The sequence below is a fragment of the Chionomys nivalis genome, chromosome 8 (genome assembly GCF_950005125.1).
Source record: "Chionomys nivalis chromosome 8, mChiNiv1.1, whole genome shotgun sequence".
Lineage (NCBI taxonomy): Eukaryota > Metazoa > Chordata > Mammalia > Rodentia > Cricetidae > Chionomys > Chionomys nivalis.
The window spans coordinates 29353958-29371111 of NC_080093.1; the positions used below are offsets into that span (position 1 = coordinate 29353958).

Genomic DNA, 17154 nt, shown 5'->3' on the forward strand with positions numbered 1-17154 from the left:
CTCCTCACTTCCCTTCCCGCATCCTGTAATGAGACGGTGGAGTTCTTGTCTCAGCACGCTGAGGTAGCTTTCTTCTCTGAACAGTCCCAGCCATTCAGCTACCCCCCCCACACACACACACACATACTCTCCTACTTCTTCTGAACACCCCAGCGGGAGCTTCTGATAGACAGGCCTGCTCACCCCAACATCTCCCACCTCAGAGTCTGCCGTCAGTCCAGGGCATTCCTCTTGTGAGACCATAGGCTGCCCTACCATTGAGGGCCACTTCCATTTTATTGATTGTCATTATATCTTATCATCTGGGCTGATTGTCTTTACTTCATATGAAATCAATTTTTACCTATCTTTGCCAAATATCACCACCTCCAACCAGGGATAGTAACAACACCCACCTCTTACAGAGCTCTTAGATACAACAGCACCTCATTTAGTTCCCCCTGGAAGCCAGTGAGATGGGCACATTGCTGCTGCCCTTTTCAAAATGCAATGAGGCACAGAGAGGTTAACCTACCTGCCTAAGAGCGCACAGCTAAGGCCACTGCAGGATGTCTCCATCTTTGACTGGTAATCACCACGTCAGATGAACCCACTATAGATAGTCACTATTTTGTATCAATAAAGTCAAAGGAAAAAAATGGAACTATGTGTAACTACTACAGGCCAAGTTTCACGGATGGTACTTTATAACCGTATTATTTAATACTGTAATCTTGACCTGGATGTATTGTCATTAAGATTTTATAACTTTGTCCAGGGAATGCAGGAGTTAGAGTTAATACGGTTGCAGTTCAGGGCCCATTGGTTCTGGACTGGAAAAGCTGTATCTTCTATTCTCAGCATTTCCCAGAGTGTGAGACGCATCTCACCAGAGATATGCAAGGCTATTTCATGGGGGGAAGAACCAAAGGCTAAAGGGAGCTGAATTTAGAGAAATTTGATTTCAGTCTTTCAGCTATGTTTTCTAACCAGACGCTTACTCTTTAGAATGGATGGTTCTTTTCCTAAGGCAGGGAGCTCCCAGGAAGAAGAATAGCACCTGCAGAGAACTTAAATTAAAAATAAAAGTATTTGGTTTTGTACATAGCCTCTGTTTTACTGGATTTCTGCTTATATGGGCAACCTTGTATTTTAAAAGCCAAGTTAATTTAAATAGCCCTGCAACACAAACAGGGAAGGCAGTCTCTGTGTATACAGGATGTGGGAAACTGTAAGCTGTATCCACCAGTGTTGAATGGGTACCCTCATGATGGAGGTATGGAAAGGTCTTGAAATCATTTCTGAATCACTGCACAAGACTGGATCGAATTATACTCAAAAGATCTCTCATTCATCCATACAATCAAATAATCTGATCATCAAATAGTTGTGGGGACAGGTGAGCTTGGGCTCAAATCCCAACCGTGTCTGGATCAGTTAGGAGCCTTTGAGTGGGGCCTGTCGCTGAACTTCTTTTAGTGAGGTTAGTATCTATCTCTTGGTTCTGTGGCAGAACTTTGACAAGGTGAAACACACGTACCACCCCTGTCTGTCAGCTAGCAGGCACTCAGAAAACGTTCTTCCAGGCGATGGTTTAATGTTTGGGAAAGTAATAATCCATATATGGGATGGGCAGACATTCTTTATTAGCCAGGATATCCTGTCCCTCCTTCCCTCTCTCCCTTCTTTCCTCCCTTCTCTCTCTTCCTCCCTCCTTTCCCTCTTTGCTTCCTTTCACTGACAGGGTCTCACTATGTAGCCCAGGCCGCCTGTTACCTTGGTGCTAGGAGCACAGCACAGCTGTGGTGAACTAAGATATTAGTTAACCAGGACGGTTATCCATTCCCTGACCTGACTCTATAGGATGAGGAATTTGTGTTTCCTGCTGGCTGGTGATTCGCACTGCCATTCTCCTTTAGATTATCTTTGCTTGTGAGACAGGGCCTTGCTGCCTAGCCCCATATGGTCTTGGACTCAAATCCCTCCTGCCTCAGCCTCTGGGGTGCTGGGGTGGCCAGGGTGTGGTACCATACTCAGCTTGCAAGTATCTTCGGATTCAAGTTTTTCCTCCTGATATCCTTCAAACCTTAGAAGTTAATGATAAGATTAAGTTTGCTTTGGTATTTTTTCTAGTATCTAGTACCTTGGTCTCAGCTATGGAGAATCAGGGGAGGCAAAAGGGAGGGTAGTGAAGGAAAAGATTACGAGCCTGGCTATATTTAACTTCTCACCACAAGGTGCATTTTGCAAGAGATCACACGAATCAGCAATTCTTGGCTAGCATCCAACATATTGGATAGTGATACGCACAAATGCTCCTTACCAGAAATGGCTGGCAAGTTTATTTCCTCCGTTCTCTGCCTTCACTACAGCGAGCACACGAATGTGCTTTCTACAGAGATCCGTGGCACAGAGACGGCACACACATGACCAGCATCTGTTTGTGCAGCCTGAGGCCAGGAGAAAGGCTCTAAGGTGTGTGCTCCTTTGCCAGACATTACTAATCATGCTTGCCCTTGCCGGATCAGGCCGAGAAGACCCTAGGAGCGTACTGTGTAAAAGGATGCTGTTGTTCAGGAATTCCTGTGTGATTCCATTTTGGAGACTCCACTGCATGCTGAAACCACAAGCTTTGGGGACTTGACAGCTACGGAATTGCAACACCCCAGGCCGCTCTGCACTTTCTTCTCATGAGAGACAGACCGTCTGTACTTCCTCTGGAACTCCCCATCACATCAGAACTTCCCCATCACTGCCTGCCCTGCGTTTTACAAACATGTGGCTTCTCTTTTCTTTTCAGCCTTCCCCTCCTCCATTGTAGATACCCCCAGCTTTAGAAGGAAAATGTTTTACCTTCAGACAGGTGGCATTTGGAGAACAGCATTCATAAGAGGCAAGGGCAATTAACCAATATAAATCATGTATCACAATACCTCAGAAATACTGAGGGTTGTTATTTTGACTAATTTTGACTCAATTATACCTTCCAAGATGTGCAAACTGTTGGGTTTGAGTACTCATTAGAAAATGGCCTTAGAATTATCTGGGTCTCTATTCTTTATATTCTTCTTTGCGAATCAAGGTGGCCCGGGTTGTTACAGTTCCACGGAACGTGCCTACTCATACAACCAGACAGCCTTTCAGGCCTCCCCTGGACTCTGAGAACACGGAGCCCTCATGAGAACTGAGCTCTGAACTGGGATGGCCAGTCTTCTATGCGTGCCACCAGGAAAAATCTGTTAAGATGATTTTTATATAAACTGAAGCCACTACCACGTGTAGCTCACACTAGTACAGTGCAGATGTACTATCTCCTTCCTACTCCTGTGCTCCGACATTTGAATGGGTTTCAGACTGCACCGGGAGAGGACGCTTTCTTCTGAAATGTGTCACGCCTCCGTGAACACCATTTGACAAGCACAGTACAGTGGACACAGTTTAGCAGAAGTCATATGAATTTCCACACAGTTGTTTTCGTCAACAAACAAACAAACAACAACAACAAGGCCACCAAGAAAAGCAGCACTTCAGAGCCAAATGCCAAGATTTTGCTATTTTGGCCATCACATTGGGCTTTATTGCTGTAACTAAACTTTGGTTAGGCCGTGCATGAATTGGCACATCTGCACATCACATGTTATTTTAGGGAACTGACTTGTGTGAGCCTCACTTTTGCCATGATGGAAAATGCTGAAGGCCTTTTGTGCGAACTGAAAAGATCACAGATTTTATTTATTTATTTATTTATTTATTTATTTATTTATTTATTTATTTATTAGGATTTTTGAGACAGGGTTTCTCCGTAGCTTTTTGGTTCCTGTCCTGGAACTAGTTCTTGTAGACCAGGCTGGCCTCGAACTCACAGAGATCCGCCTGCCTCTGCCTCCCAAGTGCTGGTATTAAAGGCGTGCGCCACCACTGCCCAGCAAGATCACAGATTTTAAAGTGCTTTCCTCGGTCTTGGCACATATGTGAGTAATAATTTTTATATTCTCTCCTTCCTCCTCCTTTGTTCTTCCTGTTCTTGGTATTAATAAATTCACATTTAAAAAAATGGGTAGATTAGGAGATACAGCATACCTTTGAAATACTCTCGCCTTGGGCTTTTTGTGCCATTTCATTTGACAGAGGAAATGAAAACACCCATCATCAAGTCTGTGAAGAGTTCCTCCTCAAGGCTGTCTGCACGTCAGAGTAACCAAGCACAAGGCCTCAGCCTGCCTAACTCGGGAACCTTACAGTGAGGCTCAACATTCTGGTGGTGAAGGGTCCAGGAAGCTCGGTGCCACCATCCAGTTCTACCTATGTCCCAAAAGGGTGAAGAAGGCCATAGACTCTAGGTGGCATCCCATTATCATCACCCACTCTTCAAAGAGAGGTGTTATCTACTCACTAGTGTGGAATCTCCAGCTTTGATTACCTTCCTCTGGGCCCCACCTTTTAAAGCTCCCACCAAGGTGACACCACTGCCCGGGAGGCTAAGGGCCAGCACAGGAACCTTTGAGGAACACATAACCAAACCATAGCAAAGGCTTTTTAAAACACTCAAATCCCAATTTGGCTTCTTCTGAAGAAGTACTCATAGGAGTAGAGCTGACACCCTTTGGCAACTCTCCTGGGAGTTTCTACTGTGCAGACTGTATTGAACAACTCTAGTGAGGCAAATCGAACATCTGCAGTTGCAAACACCTTTTACCATCTTGCCATCCAAACCACGGCCTTCAGCTTCACCTGAGCACTAATTCCAACTTGCCTAGGCTTGCCCCAAACCCACAGGATCAGGATGTGTGAGGCAGACTTATGGCATTGGTGCATTTGGACTGTAGCTGGGAAAAAGAGTGGTAACTGACCTTTCTTAAGGATCCCAACACTAAAGGAATCTTATATTCCCATCTTACTGGTTCTTCCGTCAACCCTCCAAACTGGAGATCCGATCCGTGTAACAGGTCAGGAAACTGGGACTGTACAAAGGGCACAGTTTGTGTAGGGCCGACGAGGGGTGGCCATGGAACCGGAATTCAAGTTGATCTCTATGCACAATGCACTTTCCATTGTCTGCTTGAGATGCCTCTCTGCTGTGACTCTAGCAGCTACTACCAGCATGCGTGGACAGCGTCTGTGATTGAGGTAGGTGAACTTTGGGCTTTGCATTAAGGTAAACGTGTTTTGTTTATATTTCATGCATGATGCAGTAACTAAATTAGGCTCCGATCCAGAACTGAACGCTTGAAATTATCAGTCAGAGGACACCCAATTGGATACTTCTGGAGTCGTTTTGAAGATTCTGCAGTCAGCTTGGCATTTTATTTGCAAGCAGGACTTGATGACAGCTCGCACCTGTCACCTCTCCAGGAAATACAAAACAAATCATTTGCATGAGCTCCCAAGATAGTTTCTTCTTTAGGCTAATTCTGAACTTTTTTCCATTGAACAACAAAAGTTTACTTTTTTTTTTTTTTTGGCTTCCTATATAGTGTACTTGAAATGTGAGACGGGTCAGAAGGTTTTTCACACAGCCGCTATTCTCCGGAAAAGGCTCATGTTCTGCCCTGTGTGTGAGCATTGCGTGGGACACCCTCCATTTTAGAGACACGGTCCTAGCCAGACCCCATTCCTTCATTATGTTATTTCCTTTACTTTCCACAGTTCTGACACAGAAGAGCTGACAAGAAGCCATGTAAGAAAGAAAGGACCTCCGTTGGATCACAGTTTGAGGGGTACAGTCCGTCATGGCAGCGAAGGCACAGCAGCAAGAGTGGTCACACTGCATCTGTGGTCAGGAAGCAGAGAGAAAAGGGTGCTGGTGCTCAGTCACCTTCTCCTCTTTGATGGGTGCTGGTGCTCAGTCACCTCCTCTTTGATGGGTGCTGGTGCTCAGTCACCTTCTCCTCTTTGATGGGTACTTGTGCTCAGTCACCCTTTCCTCTTTGATGGGTACTTGTGCTCAGTCACCTTCTCCTCTTTGATGGGTACTTGTGCTCAGTCACTTTCTCTCCTTTGATGGGTGCTGGTGCTCAGTCACTTTCTTCTCTTTGATGGGTGCTTGTGCTCAGTCACCCTTTTTTCTTTGGTGGGTGCTGGTGCTCAGTTCACTTTCTCCTTTTTATTCAGTCCAAAACTCCAGCCCATGGCATAGTGCTGCTCATTCAGGGTGAGTCTTTCCTGCCCAGTTAAACCTTTCTGTAAATGCCCTCACAGACACACTTAACGGTGTGTGTCCGTGGTGTTCTAAAGCTCCTCAGGTTGATAGCCATCACGCTGCATGTATCAAGAGTCATTGGAAGTTGAAAATCAGAATGACTGGGGTGTGTTCCTCACCAGAGCACCCCAGGCATCATCATAGTCTCGTCCTCCCTCCTTACCCCGCCATCTTCATCCACATCTGGAGGATGGAGGATGATGAAAGAGGAAAGCATCCGTGATAGCAAAATGGTTGTTTTGATCTGGGCAGTGGTGGCGCACACCTTTAATCCCAGCACTCGGGAAACAGAGGCAGGCAGATCTCTATGAGTTTGAGGCCAGCCTGGTCTACAAGAGCTAGTTTGAGGTCAGGCTCCAAAGCTACAGAGAAATCCTGTCTCAAAAAACAACAGCCGGCCGATGGTGGCGCACGCCTTTAATCCCAGCACTCGGGAGGCAGAGGCAGGCGGATCTCTGTGAGTTCGAGACCAGCCTGGTCTACAAGAGCTAGTTCCAGGACAGGCTCCAAAGCCACAGAGAAACCCTGTCTCGAAAAACCAAAAAAAAAAAAAAAAAAAAAAAAAAAAAACAACAACAACAAAATTGTTTTATTTCTGTCTAAGACACAAGTATAAAAGTAAACACTGTTTCTAAAGTGTCTCTTGATTAAAAGATAGTTTTAGATTTTGCAATAAAAGATGAAAACAATTAAATCACCTAAACAAATTTACAATAATCAAGAGAAGAAGATACTGACAAAGAGCTAGACACAATGATCAATGGACCCGCACAACTATGAACTGTTGGTTTGTGGCGAAGAGTCAAAGGTGCTTCCATGTAAAGAAAAGAAAGACCAAAAAGAATGGGGCTGGAGTGAGTGGGCACTGGCATGCAAAAGCTAACTGAGTCTCAACTTGTACTCCACATTCTTTACAAACACCAACTCAAAATGGATAATAATTATAAATGTAAAATGTACAGCTACAAAATGTTCAGAAAAAATCATTTCTATTTAAGTTGCTGAGAGCCTAGATGTGGAGTCAGAAGTGTGAGACACGAAAGATGACACCCTTAAGTTAGACCACAGGAAGCATTGCTGCACAGACATCATTTTAAAAATGGAAAAACGACCTAGGACAGAGAGGGCCCGAGGAGACAAGCTCCACCTGGAGCAGAAGCCAGGAGCAAACCCAGTCCTGGGAGCCAACCCAGTCCTGGGACACCGGCAGATCAGGACTGAGCCAGCAATCAGACCCAGAGCCAGCGATCTCCACCAGAACAGGTCCAACTCCAAGCCAGGGTCTTCTGCAGGAGGAGATCCAGACCAGGATTTACAGAAACAGATCAAAGCCAGCAGCCTAGGCCAAAGTAGGCCTGAGACAGCAAACTCCAAGGGAGTAGAGCAAAGCACTGGAGCACTGAGCTATCTTCAGGAACAGGAGTAACCAATGGGGTAACTAGAACTGTGACACTGACTGTACCACGAGGAACAACCAAATCTGAGCTTTGGATTCACTGGCACCTAGAAGATTATTCAACAGAATCTCAGACAGCCCCAACCATACCTATTAGAGGAAAAGATGAGTAGAAAAGGTAAGACCACATGCTATACCACAAAGAGCAACAAAATACCAGTAAAACCTAAAGACCCTACAACAGCAAGACCTGAACAACCAAATATGGATGAAACAGAAGAAAATTATCTAAAAAAATAACCTCAAGAGAATGTTTGAAATTCTTAAAGATGAAATGAGAAATTCCCTTAAAGAAATGGAGGGAAAAAACAAACAAAAAATTGGAAGATATCAGCAAATCACTTAACGAAAACCAAGAAAAAGAAATCAAACATATAAAACAAAATTTCCAGGACTTGAAAACTGAAATAGTAACATAAAGAAAACACAAGCTGAAGGAATTATAGAAACAGAAATCATAGAAAAAGATCAGGAACCACAAATGCAAGCATCAACAGCAGAATATAAGAAATGGAAGAGAGAATCTCAAGCACTGAAGATACAATAGAGGAAAAAGACTCATCAGTTAAAGAAAACATTAAATCTAACAAAAGCTTAACCAAAAAAATCAATGAAATATGGGACACCATGAAAAGGCCAAATCTTAAAATAATGGGTATAGAAGAAGGAGAAGAAGTTCAACTCAAAGGCACAGAAAATTTATTTAACAAAATCATAGAAGAAAACTTTCCCTACCTAAGAGGGATATGCCTATGAAGATACTATTGACACGTGTACTGCCTCCCAGGAGCAACTGATATTGAATTGTGTGCGTCTCAATCTCTTGCTTATCTCAGCTGGACCTTACACATTTAAGGGTATGAGTAAGAGATGATGAAAAAGACATTGTGCTGTATATCATCTTTCAGGGCTTAACTTTTTACCCACATTGACACTGCTCCATTCACAGATGCAGCAGCCTGTTTGTGACTAATTTACTTTCACACTTACAATACTCTATGCTGGGAATAGACCACAGTTTCTCTAACTGTATCAGAGCATTAGGGATGGCTCTATTCATCCATAATGACTGAATGTCACAATAAGCATTAGTTTTAGAATTAAAATTTAGGCATGTGTGCATAGAGGGTAACGAGGACTCACGCTGATGTAACTCGTGTATAGGAACTCCTTTTTCTGTGATGAATGCAGGTTTAGTACCGTACACAGAGCACTTAAGGAAGTGAGATCTTCAATCTGAATACTGTGATAACAAGGGTATTCTCTCCAACAATAAAGGTTGCAGCCCAACTGCCTTCAGGTTCTTCTTAAAGCTTTTATATATTCTTAAAATTGTATTTTATTAAAAAAATACTCAAATACACAATTCTTAGAAAGAACCGTCTAAAACAAATAAATAAACATGGATACTGAAGTTTTTCTTTTTCTCCCTATCCCAGGCCTTTTTCCTTTGCTCAAACCATCTCCATTCCTCAGCTTTGTTTTCAAGGTGCTTCCACCGAGAGCTTCGTTTGAAATCAAAATACTTGAATTAAAAAGACATGTAATGATAAAAAAAAATACAGGAAGAAGGGGGCATCCTAATTCAACATTCGTCTGAATTAAAATTACCTGCAAAGAAAGAGCAGAAAAAGAATTCCAAGTTTATGGATAGAGCAAAATGTGATGGTTTGGTTTTCTTTTTATTAATTCATCAAAAAACTCATTACATATATTTTTTTGATTTGTGAAATGCTCAGAACAAGCTTTAAACATGTATCCATTTTCAAACTTATGTAAAAATCCCATCCCCAGTTAGGCAATTTAGAGATTGTCTACCATTATATCTTACTGTAATGGTAGACAATGGTAGACAATGGTATGCACATCTGGGTAGGGCAGAAAGGACATCAGTGTAGGCAAATCTTTCGTATGTCACCAAGTAACTGTCTCATCTAGGGCACAGTAATAACGCTCCTCAGTTTCTCTACCTGCCAAACGAGTGTTGTAAAGACTGAATGAGATATGTAAATTGCCTTATACAACATTCAGCATATATGAGCCCACTTGTGAATGTAAACATACCTGCCTCCCTACATCCTTCCTGCTCTCTTAATACCTAACTCAGAGCTCATAATGACTGTAATTGCCTTGTGCTGCTTTTCTTAAAGGGAACATTCCTTCCCCTATGGAAAGATCCAGTGAAGATTGAAAAACTGAATTTGAAAGAAAATGAATGAAACTAGAAAAAAAAATCCTGAGTGAGGTAACCCAGAAAGACAAACATGGTATGTACTCACTCGTTAGTGGATATTAGATGTAAAGCAAAGGATAACCATGCTGCCATCCACAGAGCCAGAGAGGCTAGGAGACAAGGAGGACCCAAGCCGGGGATGCATGGATCTCCCTGGAAATGGGAAATAGAAGAGATCTCATGGGTGAACTGGGGGCAGGTAGGGGGGTGGGTGAAGGGGGAGAATACTGAAAGAGATGACTGGAAAGGGAAGGGACGTTTGGGGATCATGTTGAAATCTGATGCAAGGGAAAGTCCCACAAACCTACGAGGATGACCCCATCCAAGACTGCTAACAACAGTGGATATGTAGCCTGAACTGGCCATTGCCTGTGATCAGATTGGTGACTACCACAATAGTCATCACAGAGCCTTCATCCAGTAACTGATAGAAGCAGATCCCACAGCCAAACATTAGGCCAAGCTAATTCTGCTGAAGAGAGGGAGGAAGGGTTATAAGAGTCTGAGACATCAAGGACATTACAAGAGAAGTCACAGAAACAACTAACCTGGGCTCATAGGAACTCGCAGAGTCTGAACCAACAGCTAGGGAGCCTACATGGGACCAGCCTAGGCCCTCTACAAATATGTGACAGTTGTGTAGCTTGGTCTACTTGTGGGTCTCCTAACAGTGGGAGCAGGGGTTGTTCCCTAAGGCTTTTTACTGGCTTTTGAGATCCTATTCTGGATTGCCTTGTCCAGCCTGAATACAAGGGGAGGAGCTTAATCTTATCTCAACTTGATAGCCATACTTTGCTTACGTCCATGGGAGCCCTGCCGCTTTCTGAACAGAAACAGAGGAGTAGATGGGGTTGGGGCAGAGGGAAGTTGGGTAAGGGAATGGTGATATGGGAGAGTCTTCTGTTTTGTGTTGATTTCATTGGTTAAATAAAGAAACTGCCTTGGCCCTTTGATAGGACAGAAAATTAGGTAGGTGGAGTAAACAGAACAGAATGCTGGGAGGAAGAAGGCAGTGAGCCAGATGCCATGCCTCTCCTCTCTGAGATGGAAGCAGGTTAGGATCCTTCCTGGTAAGCTACCACCTTGTGGTGGTACACAGATTATTAGAAATGGGTTGATCAAGATGTGAGAGTTAGCCAATAAGAGGCTACAGATAACGGGCCAAGCAGTGTTTAAAAGAATATAGTTTCCGTGTAATTATTTTGGGTAAAGTTAGCTGGTGGCCTGGAGCTGAGCTGCGGGATGCAGCCCCACAGCTCCTTCTACAGAATGGGAGGAGAGGAGGGAGGGGAAATTGCAGTTGGGATATTAAATAAATAAATAAATGAAATTTAAAAAGCAGACAAATGAAATTAAAAAAGAAAGATAGAAAAAAACCAGGCAAACAAACAAAACAAAAACCCTGCCACCCAGTTTCCCTAGCTCCTTCCTTTCCTAAGAGAAAATACATAAGAAAACCAGCAAAGTCTCAGCCCTGGTTGAGGAGCTATCTATATATGATAGCTCCTCATCTATAGAAGGTGCACACTTTCTAAGTTTCTCCTGAAATCCTCAATCCTGTCAGGGCGGGGAACTCCAACTTCAGACCCCACTTTTGCCCATACAGCTTTATGGGAACAAAAGCTCTTGGGCAATTAGGGCAGGAATCATTATGTACTCCTTTAGCTATCACTGGGGTGGAGAGAAGCAGCAAGGAGGAAAAATACTAGGGTCTTTTTAAAGAAGAATGTGCCAAATATGTGTCCCTAATGCCAGGTCAGTCTAAGCAGCCCACAGCGAAGGAAGGAACACGGCTGGAAGAGAAGTGGAGGGCCGACCCCTGGACAGGGTGGGATGGGGAGACCACTCATCCAAAGGTTATCCAGTGGCAAAGGATCGCTGTCCCCAAGGTTCCTCTCAAAGAAAGCCCCGGGCTTCTACTGTGGAGCATGTGGACTCCCAACCTCCACGCCTGTCTCTTTTCTTAGCTAGTGTTCTCTTGAAAGTATACTGCCACCCTGATCGCACACACCAGTGATCTGAAATACCTTCCCCAGGGAAACAATCAATTCTGAAACTGCTTTCTCCCGGCTCAACCACATCCTCCGCTAGATGTCCCGTCGTCAAGTTCAAAGGCATCGGCTTCAGACTTGGTTTCCATTGCGGCTTTATGGGAACCCTGAGTTTTCAGTTTAGTCTACAATAAGACATTAAATGACCAGTGGCTGCCGCCATTGCTTAGTCTACAATAAGACATTAAATGACCAGTGGCTGCCGCCATTGCTTGTTAAAAGAACTCATATGAAGCCGGGCGGTGGTGGCGCACACCTTTAATCCCAGCACTCGGGAGGCAGAGGTACGCGGATCTCTGTGAGTTGGAGGTCAGCCTGGTCTACAAGAGCTAGTTCCAGGATAGCCCCCAACACTACAGATAAACCTTGTCTCTAACAAACAAACAACAAACAACTCATAGGACTAACAAAGTGCTTTCTATTTGCCCGGGTCACTGTTCCTGACCGAGGGGAAGCAGCTGTTTGCACCTTACCTTAAAAGGAGCTAAACCACTACTCTCTCGCATCCATTCAGACACATGTGTTCTGACTAATCTGTCTCATTGCAAGCATTGGATGATCGAGACAGATGGATTAATATCCCCAGTCTCTGTTTCTGTAAAATGGGACCAGCCACCTGGGAACCATTTTCTTTGCTACTTGAAATATCCAGTACCCACACTCCCTCTCAAAGCAAGTCCCATAGACAGAGGAGCACACTAGTTTCCAGCTTTGGCTAGGGGCCACCTCCTGCCCATTGTTCCCGGGCCCCCCATTATCCCTTCTTACCCGCTATCTGATGAAGCTGCAAGCCCAGGCTCAGCGTCAGTGGCAGGAGGAACATGGTCTGTATGGATCTGAAATAGACGATTGGGAGTCTCAGAGCTTAGTGAGTTTTCTCAGTCTCTGCCGGCTTAACTACTCCCAAGAGAATAGTACTGGCCCAGATACAAATCTTGTGGGAGACACAGGTGACAGCCAAGGCAAGAGCAGAAGCGGTAGATTTCTTTTCTGCAGAAGAGGGCAGACACAAGGAGGAAGAAGGCACTCTTTCTGAATTCAAATGAGATGCTCTTCTTCCTTCTTTCACGGCCTTTTCTGGAGGAGAGGATGGACCTCATCACTCACGCACAGGGGTGATCCATCTGTATCCTTTCGTGCCTCCCGTCACTTTCTAAAGTTTAGTCAATATCGAAATCTTGAATACCAGCCTTACTCACCAAACAAATAAGGTACGCCATCTTCTCTAGCTGGACCAGAACTTAGAGAGGATCCTGAAGAACAGGAGATCAACTCGGGAGACCAGAGCTTGTATCTCATTACTTCCCAGTTGGTCGAGTAGGGACACACCAAGCTCTTGAGTGCTGCGACCCGTTGCTCCTGTTGTGTGGCTTGCCTCTTAACAAGCTTTCTAATTATTACATTTTAATTATTTTTTGAAACAGGGTCTCATACTATCCAGGCGGATTCTATCCATGTAGCAGAGACTGACTTCAACCCCCTGATTCTCCGGCTCCTACTTCCTGAGTACACAAGCGCCACCATGCCTGCCCTACTTTTTATTTCTTTGAACACATTAAATGGAGATAATTTATTAGTTATTCTAAGTCATACCTCAAAGAAGCTGATTAATATCTATATGCTGAAAATATTTACATTCATGTTGTAAAAACTTTATTGACTATTAGTTGTGTACAACAGCAGATTTCATCATGCCTCTTCATACATGTCCTTCGATTATATTTACTCCCATTACCTTATATGTTCGTCTCGTCTCCTCATGGCCCCCTTTTTCACTAGCAGCTCTCCTATTTTTACATATCTTTTTTTCTAAAAATGACATTGATTTCTTCTTTATGGCTGATGATGTTCTATTGTATACATATGCGATGTATTTTTTTTTATCCATTCATCCATCAGCGAGCACCTGGGCCACTGTCATAACCTGGTTACTATGAATGGTACAGCAATAAGCATGGATACACAAGAATTTTGGTGGATCACTTAGATTCCATTGGGTTCTTAGGAGGGGACCAGCTGGGTCATATGGTGGTATCAGTTTTCATTTTTTGAGGAATATCCATGCTAATTTCCACGTGACTGTACTAATTCTCATTCCCAGTGGCAGGGTGCAAGAATTCATTTTCCCTTCATCTTTCTCCAGCATCCGATGTGTTTTGCTGTTTCCTTGAAGACAGCCATTCTGACTGGGAGGTGGGGAAGGAACCCCAGTGTTTTCTGAGAGCTCTAGACAGAGCGGGTCTAGTGGGGTGTGGGAGGTGTGATGGTCCTACTCCAGCTCAGTCTGGTTCCACCTTCTGTTTCGCTTCTCATTCCAGGTTCTCTGCATCCACAGAACAGTCGGGAAGGCACACTGTTGTCAGCTCTTTTCTCTTGAGGGGACCTTGAGGCTTTATTCGCTGTGGACCCATTTCTCCAAGGAAAGCTGTGCATCTGAATCTTGGGAGAGCGGAGATGTTCAGAGAACACAGTATGTTGGTGAAGGAATACTCTGGAGCCCAGCGAACTTCACTTGCATTTTTAGAAAAGGATGTTGCTTTGGTTAGAGAATTGCCTACTATTGGGAGGATGAGTTACAATCCATGCAATGCAAACTTGGAGAGCAGTGTGATAGCTTTGCATTAGGATGCTGGGGCTCGTAGAAGAAAGTGATCTGTTGAAGGTTTTGTTATCTATGTGTTCTTTAAATTTATTTATTTAATAATAGTCTTATTAAAATATAGTTAACACACAAAAGAAAGCTCTATAAACCTATTGCAGAGTCTCACAAGCACAATATTAATTCAGTGGGCTGTTCAGTGTGTACACACAGTTGTGTGACCAACACCGCTACTTAACTCTGATATTTCAACATTTTAATTACCACAAGAAAGGAACTATACCCAGTTAGAGAAATTCCTATTTCCCCTTCCTTTTCCTGGAATCCCTAGCAGTTACAAATCTGCTTTCTGTTTTGGTCAGCTATGTGTGCTGGACATTTCACATAAATGACATCAAGCAGCTCTTGATTTTTTGTCATGGGCCTCTTGCCATGAGCATAATGTCAAGATTCACCTGTTGTGTGTCACGGATCAATACTTTATTCCTTTCATAAAGTTACTGCACTGTATAATAAGCCAAGATTGTTTATCACTTCCTAACATTTTCTTGTAAGAACAAAATATGTTCTGTTCATATCTGGGTCTCTAACCTGTTTTGAGTTACTTTTGGGGGGATAAATAAGGTTCTCTTGCACATGTTCCACTAAAATTTATTTTTAAAACTAAACTATTCTTTCTCTGTGGAATTATCTCAGCTTCCTTGATGACAGATGTGGGGGATGAATTGCTGAACTTTTCGTCCATTTTGCTCAGCTCTCTGTCTGTCCTATGTCCCTATCACACAAATCAGGAAGTGAGAGACCTTCAACTTTGTTCCTTCTCAAGTCCTCTCTCTCCCCCTCACTCCACCCTTCCTATTTCTTTGCTCCTCTCCCTTGAATTTCTGTATGAATTTTAGGGTAGGCTTGTCTATTCTGCACAAGAGAAACTGATGGTTCGCTTTGGTAAGAATTTCATTGACTCTGCAGCTCTGTCCAAAGGGAATATGATCATCTCATCATTAAGTCTTCCAACCCTTGAAAGAAACCTGTCTTCCTGATTTCTTTTCTTTTTTTTCCCCAGCTTTTGAAACTTTAAATATGCTATTTATTATTATTATTGGTGATATGGGCAAGTGTGGGTGTGTGTGCTTTGATGTGCATGTGGAAGTCAACTTTATAAAGTTGGTTCTCTCCTTGCACCTTTCTGTGAGCTTTGGAAATGGCATGTGGGTCTCCAAGCTTGCCTAACAAGCACCTATACCCATTGAGTGATCTCAACATCCCAAGCTTTTAAAGCTTCCTATTTGCATATTTAGAAGTTATGCACTCCGATAATTAAAACAAATTTGTTTTTTTTTAATTAAAACAAATTTGAACAAAAAAATATGACACTCTGATAAAGCCGCATGTTGCAACCTGCAGGATGCCGTGGACCACTGTGGATTTTACTCAAGACTGCGCCACCTCCCACCCAGTTTCTTCCCTCACTGGCAGGAAGTTCTTTCCCCTTTCCTGCCAGTCAGACCTGAAGACGGGAGAGGCAAGCAGAAGACTTTGTTACCAGTTGTTATGGCTTCTGTGATGTGTAAAGGAGAGCCCAGTCGTTTAAACTTGGTCCAACCTCATCACATTACAAAGTTAAACAGTGTAAAGAAGTAAAATCAGAAGGTGATACTCGTGGGGTGCTCAGTGCGTGTTGCTGGTGCTTGCTCACCCCCCCCCCTCGCCCATCTGCCCTCTCGTGTCTGTCTGCTTCTTTCTTTCAAAGGAAGAGATTCTCGCTTACATTTCTGGGTTCTTTGGCCTCCACTTATTGAGTTTCAGGATGTCAGCCACATCAAGTATTCAGACAAGATTGAGGAGGGAATGGAGGGAAGACTGTGAGCACCAGGAATCCAATCTCCGTGCTCACTGACTAGGTCATTTTCTTAGATCTATATTTTGAAAGAAAACCTATAGGGAATTGCTGACAATACAGATAAGTAGTTTAAAATATACAGTAAAACTCCTGGGCTTGGGGAATCGAGTCATTGGGGTAGGAGAGAACCATAAATAGCCTGCTAGAGTTCCAAGTGGAGGTACTCAGGAGGGAGAAGGGCAGACAGTTCCAAGTTGGAGGTTATGGTTAAGACCTTGTATAGCAGTAACATAGGCCACAGTGCGCATGACATCAACCACAAGAGATGGGAAAGACAAAGTGTGAAGCAACAGACCTGGAGTTTTCCAACATGTCTGGGCCTTTGTGATGAGAGGCACCAGCAAAGAAGAGGCAGACCAAGCGTGAAGGTCCAGCTGATAGCACTTGTTTACTATCGATTTTGCTCTGGGTATTCTGATCTTTTGTACACTGAAAGCTATGCGATTCCGAACAGACTTCCCTCCCCAAATTCACCAGTTAAAAGAGGTGGCCCCCATGGACCATGAACACTTTGTTGTAACGTAAACCAGGTAATTCAGAATCTTTGTGTTCCATGACCTGCTTTATAGGGAACTTGACATTCTTGTTCACTGTCTGTTTTACTCCTCACAACCAAACCCTGTGAAACTAGTGACTGACCCTTGCTGAAAGCCAGCAGAAATGGTGTTAATTAATCCAGGCATCTGCCTACACGTCTCCCTTCTGACTCCTGGACAGCCCTGATATTTCGCCATGGG

The 17154-nt window shown here is 43.6% G+C and overlaps 1 protein-coding gene across 1 annotated transcript in view; it reads right to left on the reverse strand.

Moving 5' to 3' along the window:
• Positions 1 to 12749, reverse strand: part of Pdcd1lg2 (programmed cell death 1 ligand 2) — a 40132-nt gene extending 27383 nt beyond the window's left edge. Inside the window, exon 1 of the mRNA XM_057779540.1 lies at positions 12687 to 12749. Coding sequence (XP_057635523.1) covers positions 12687 to 12741 — 55 coding nt within the window. The 5' untranslated portion in view covers positions 12742 to 12749. The remainder of the gene's footprint in view (positions 1 to 12686) is intronic.
• Positions 12750 to 17154: the final 4405 nt, after the last annotated feature.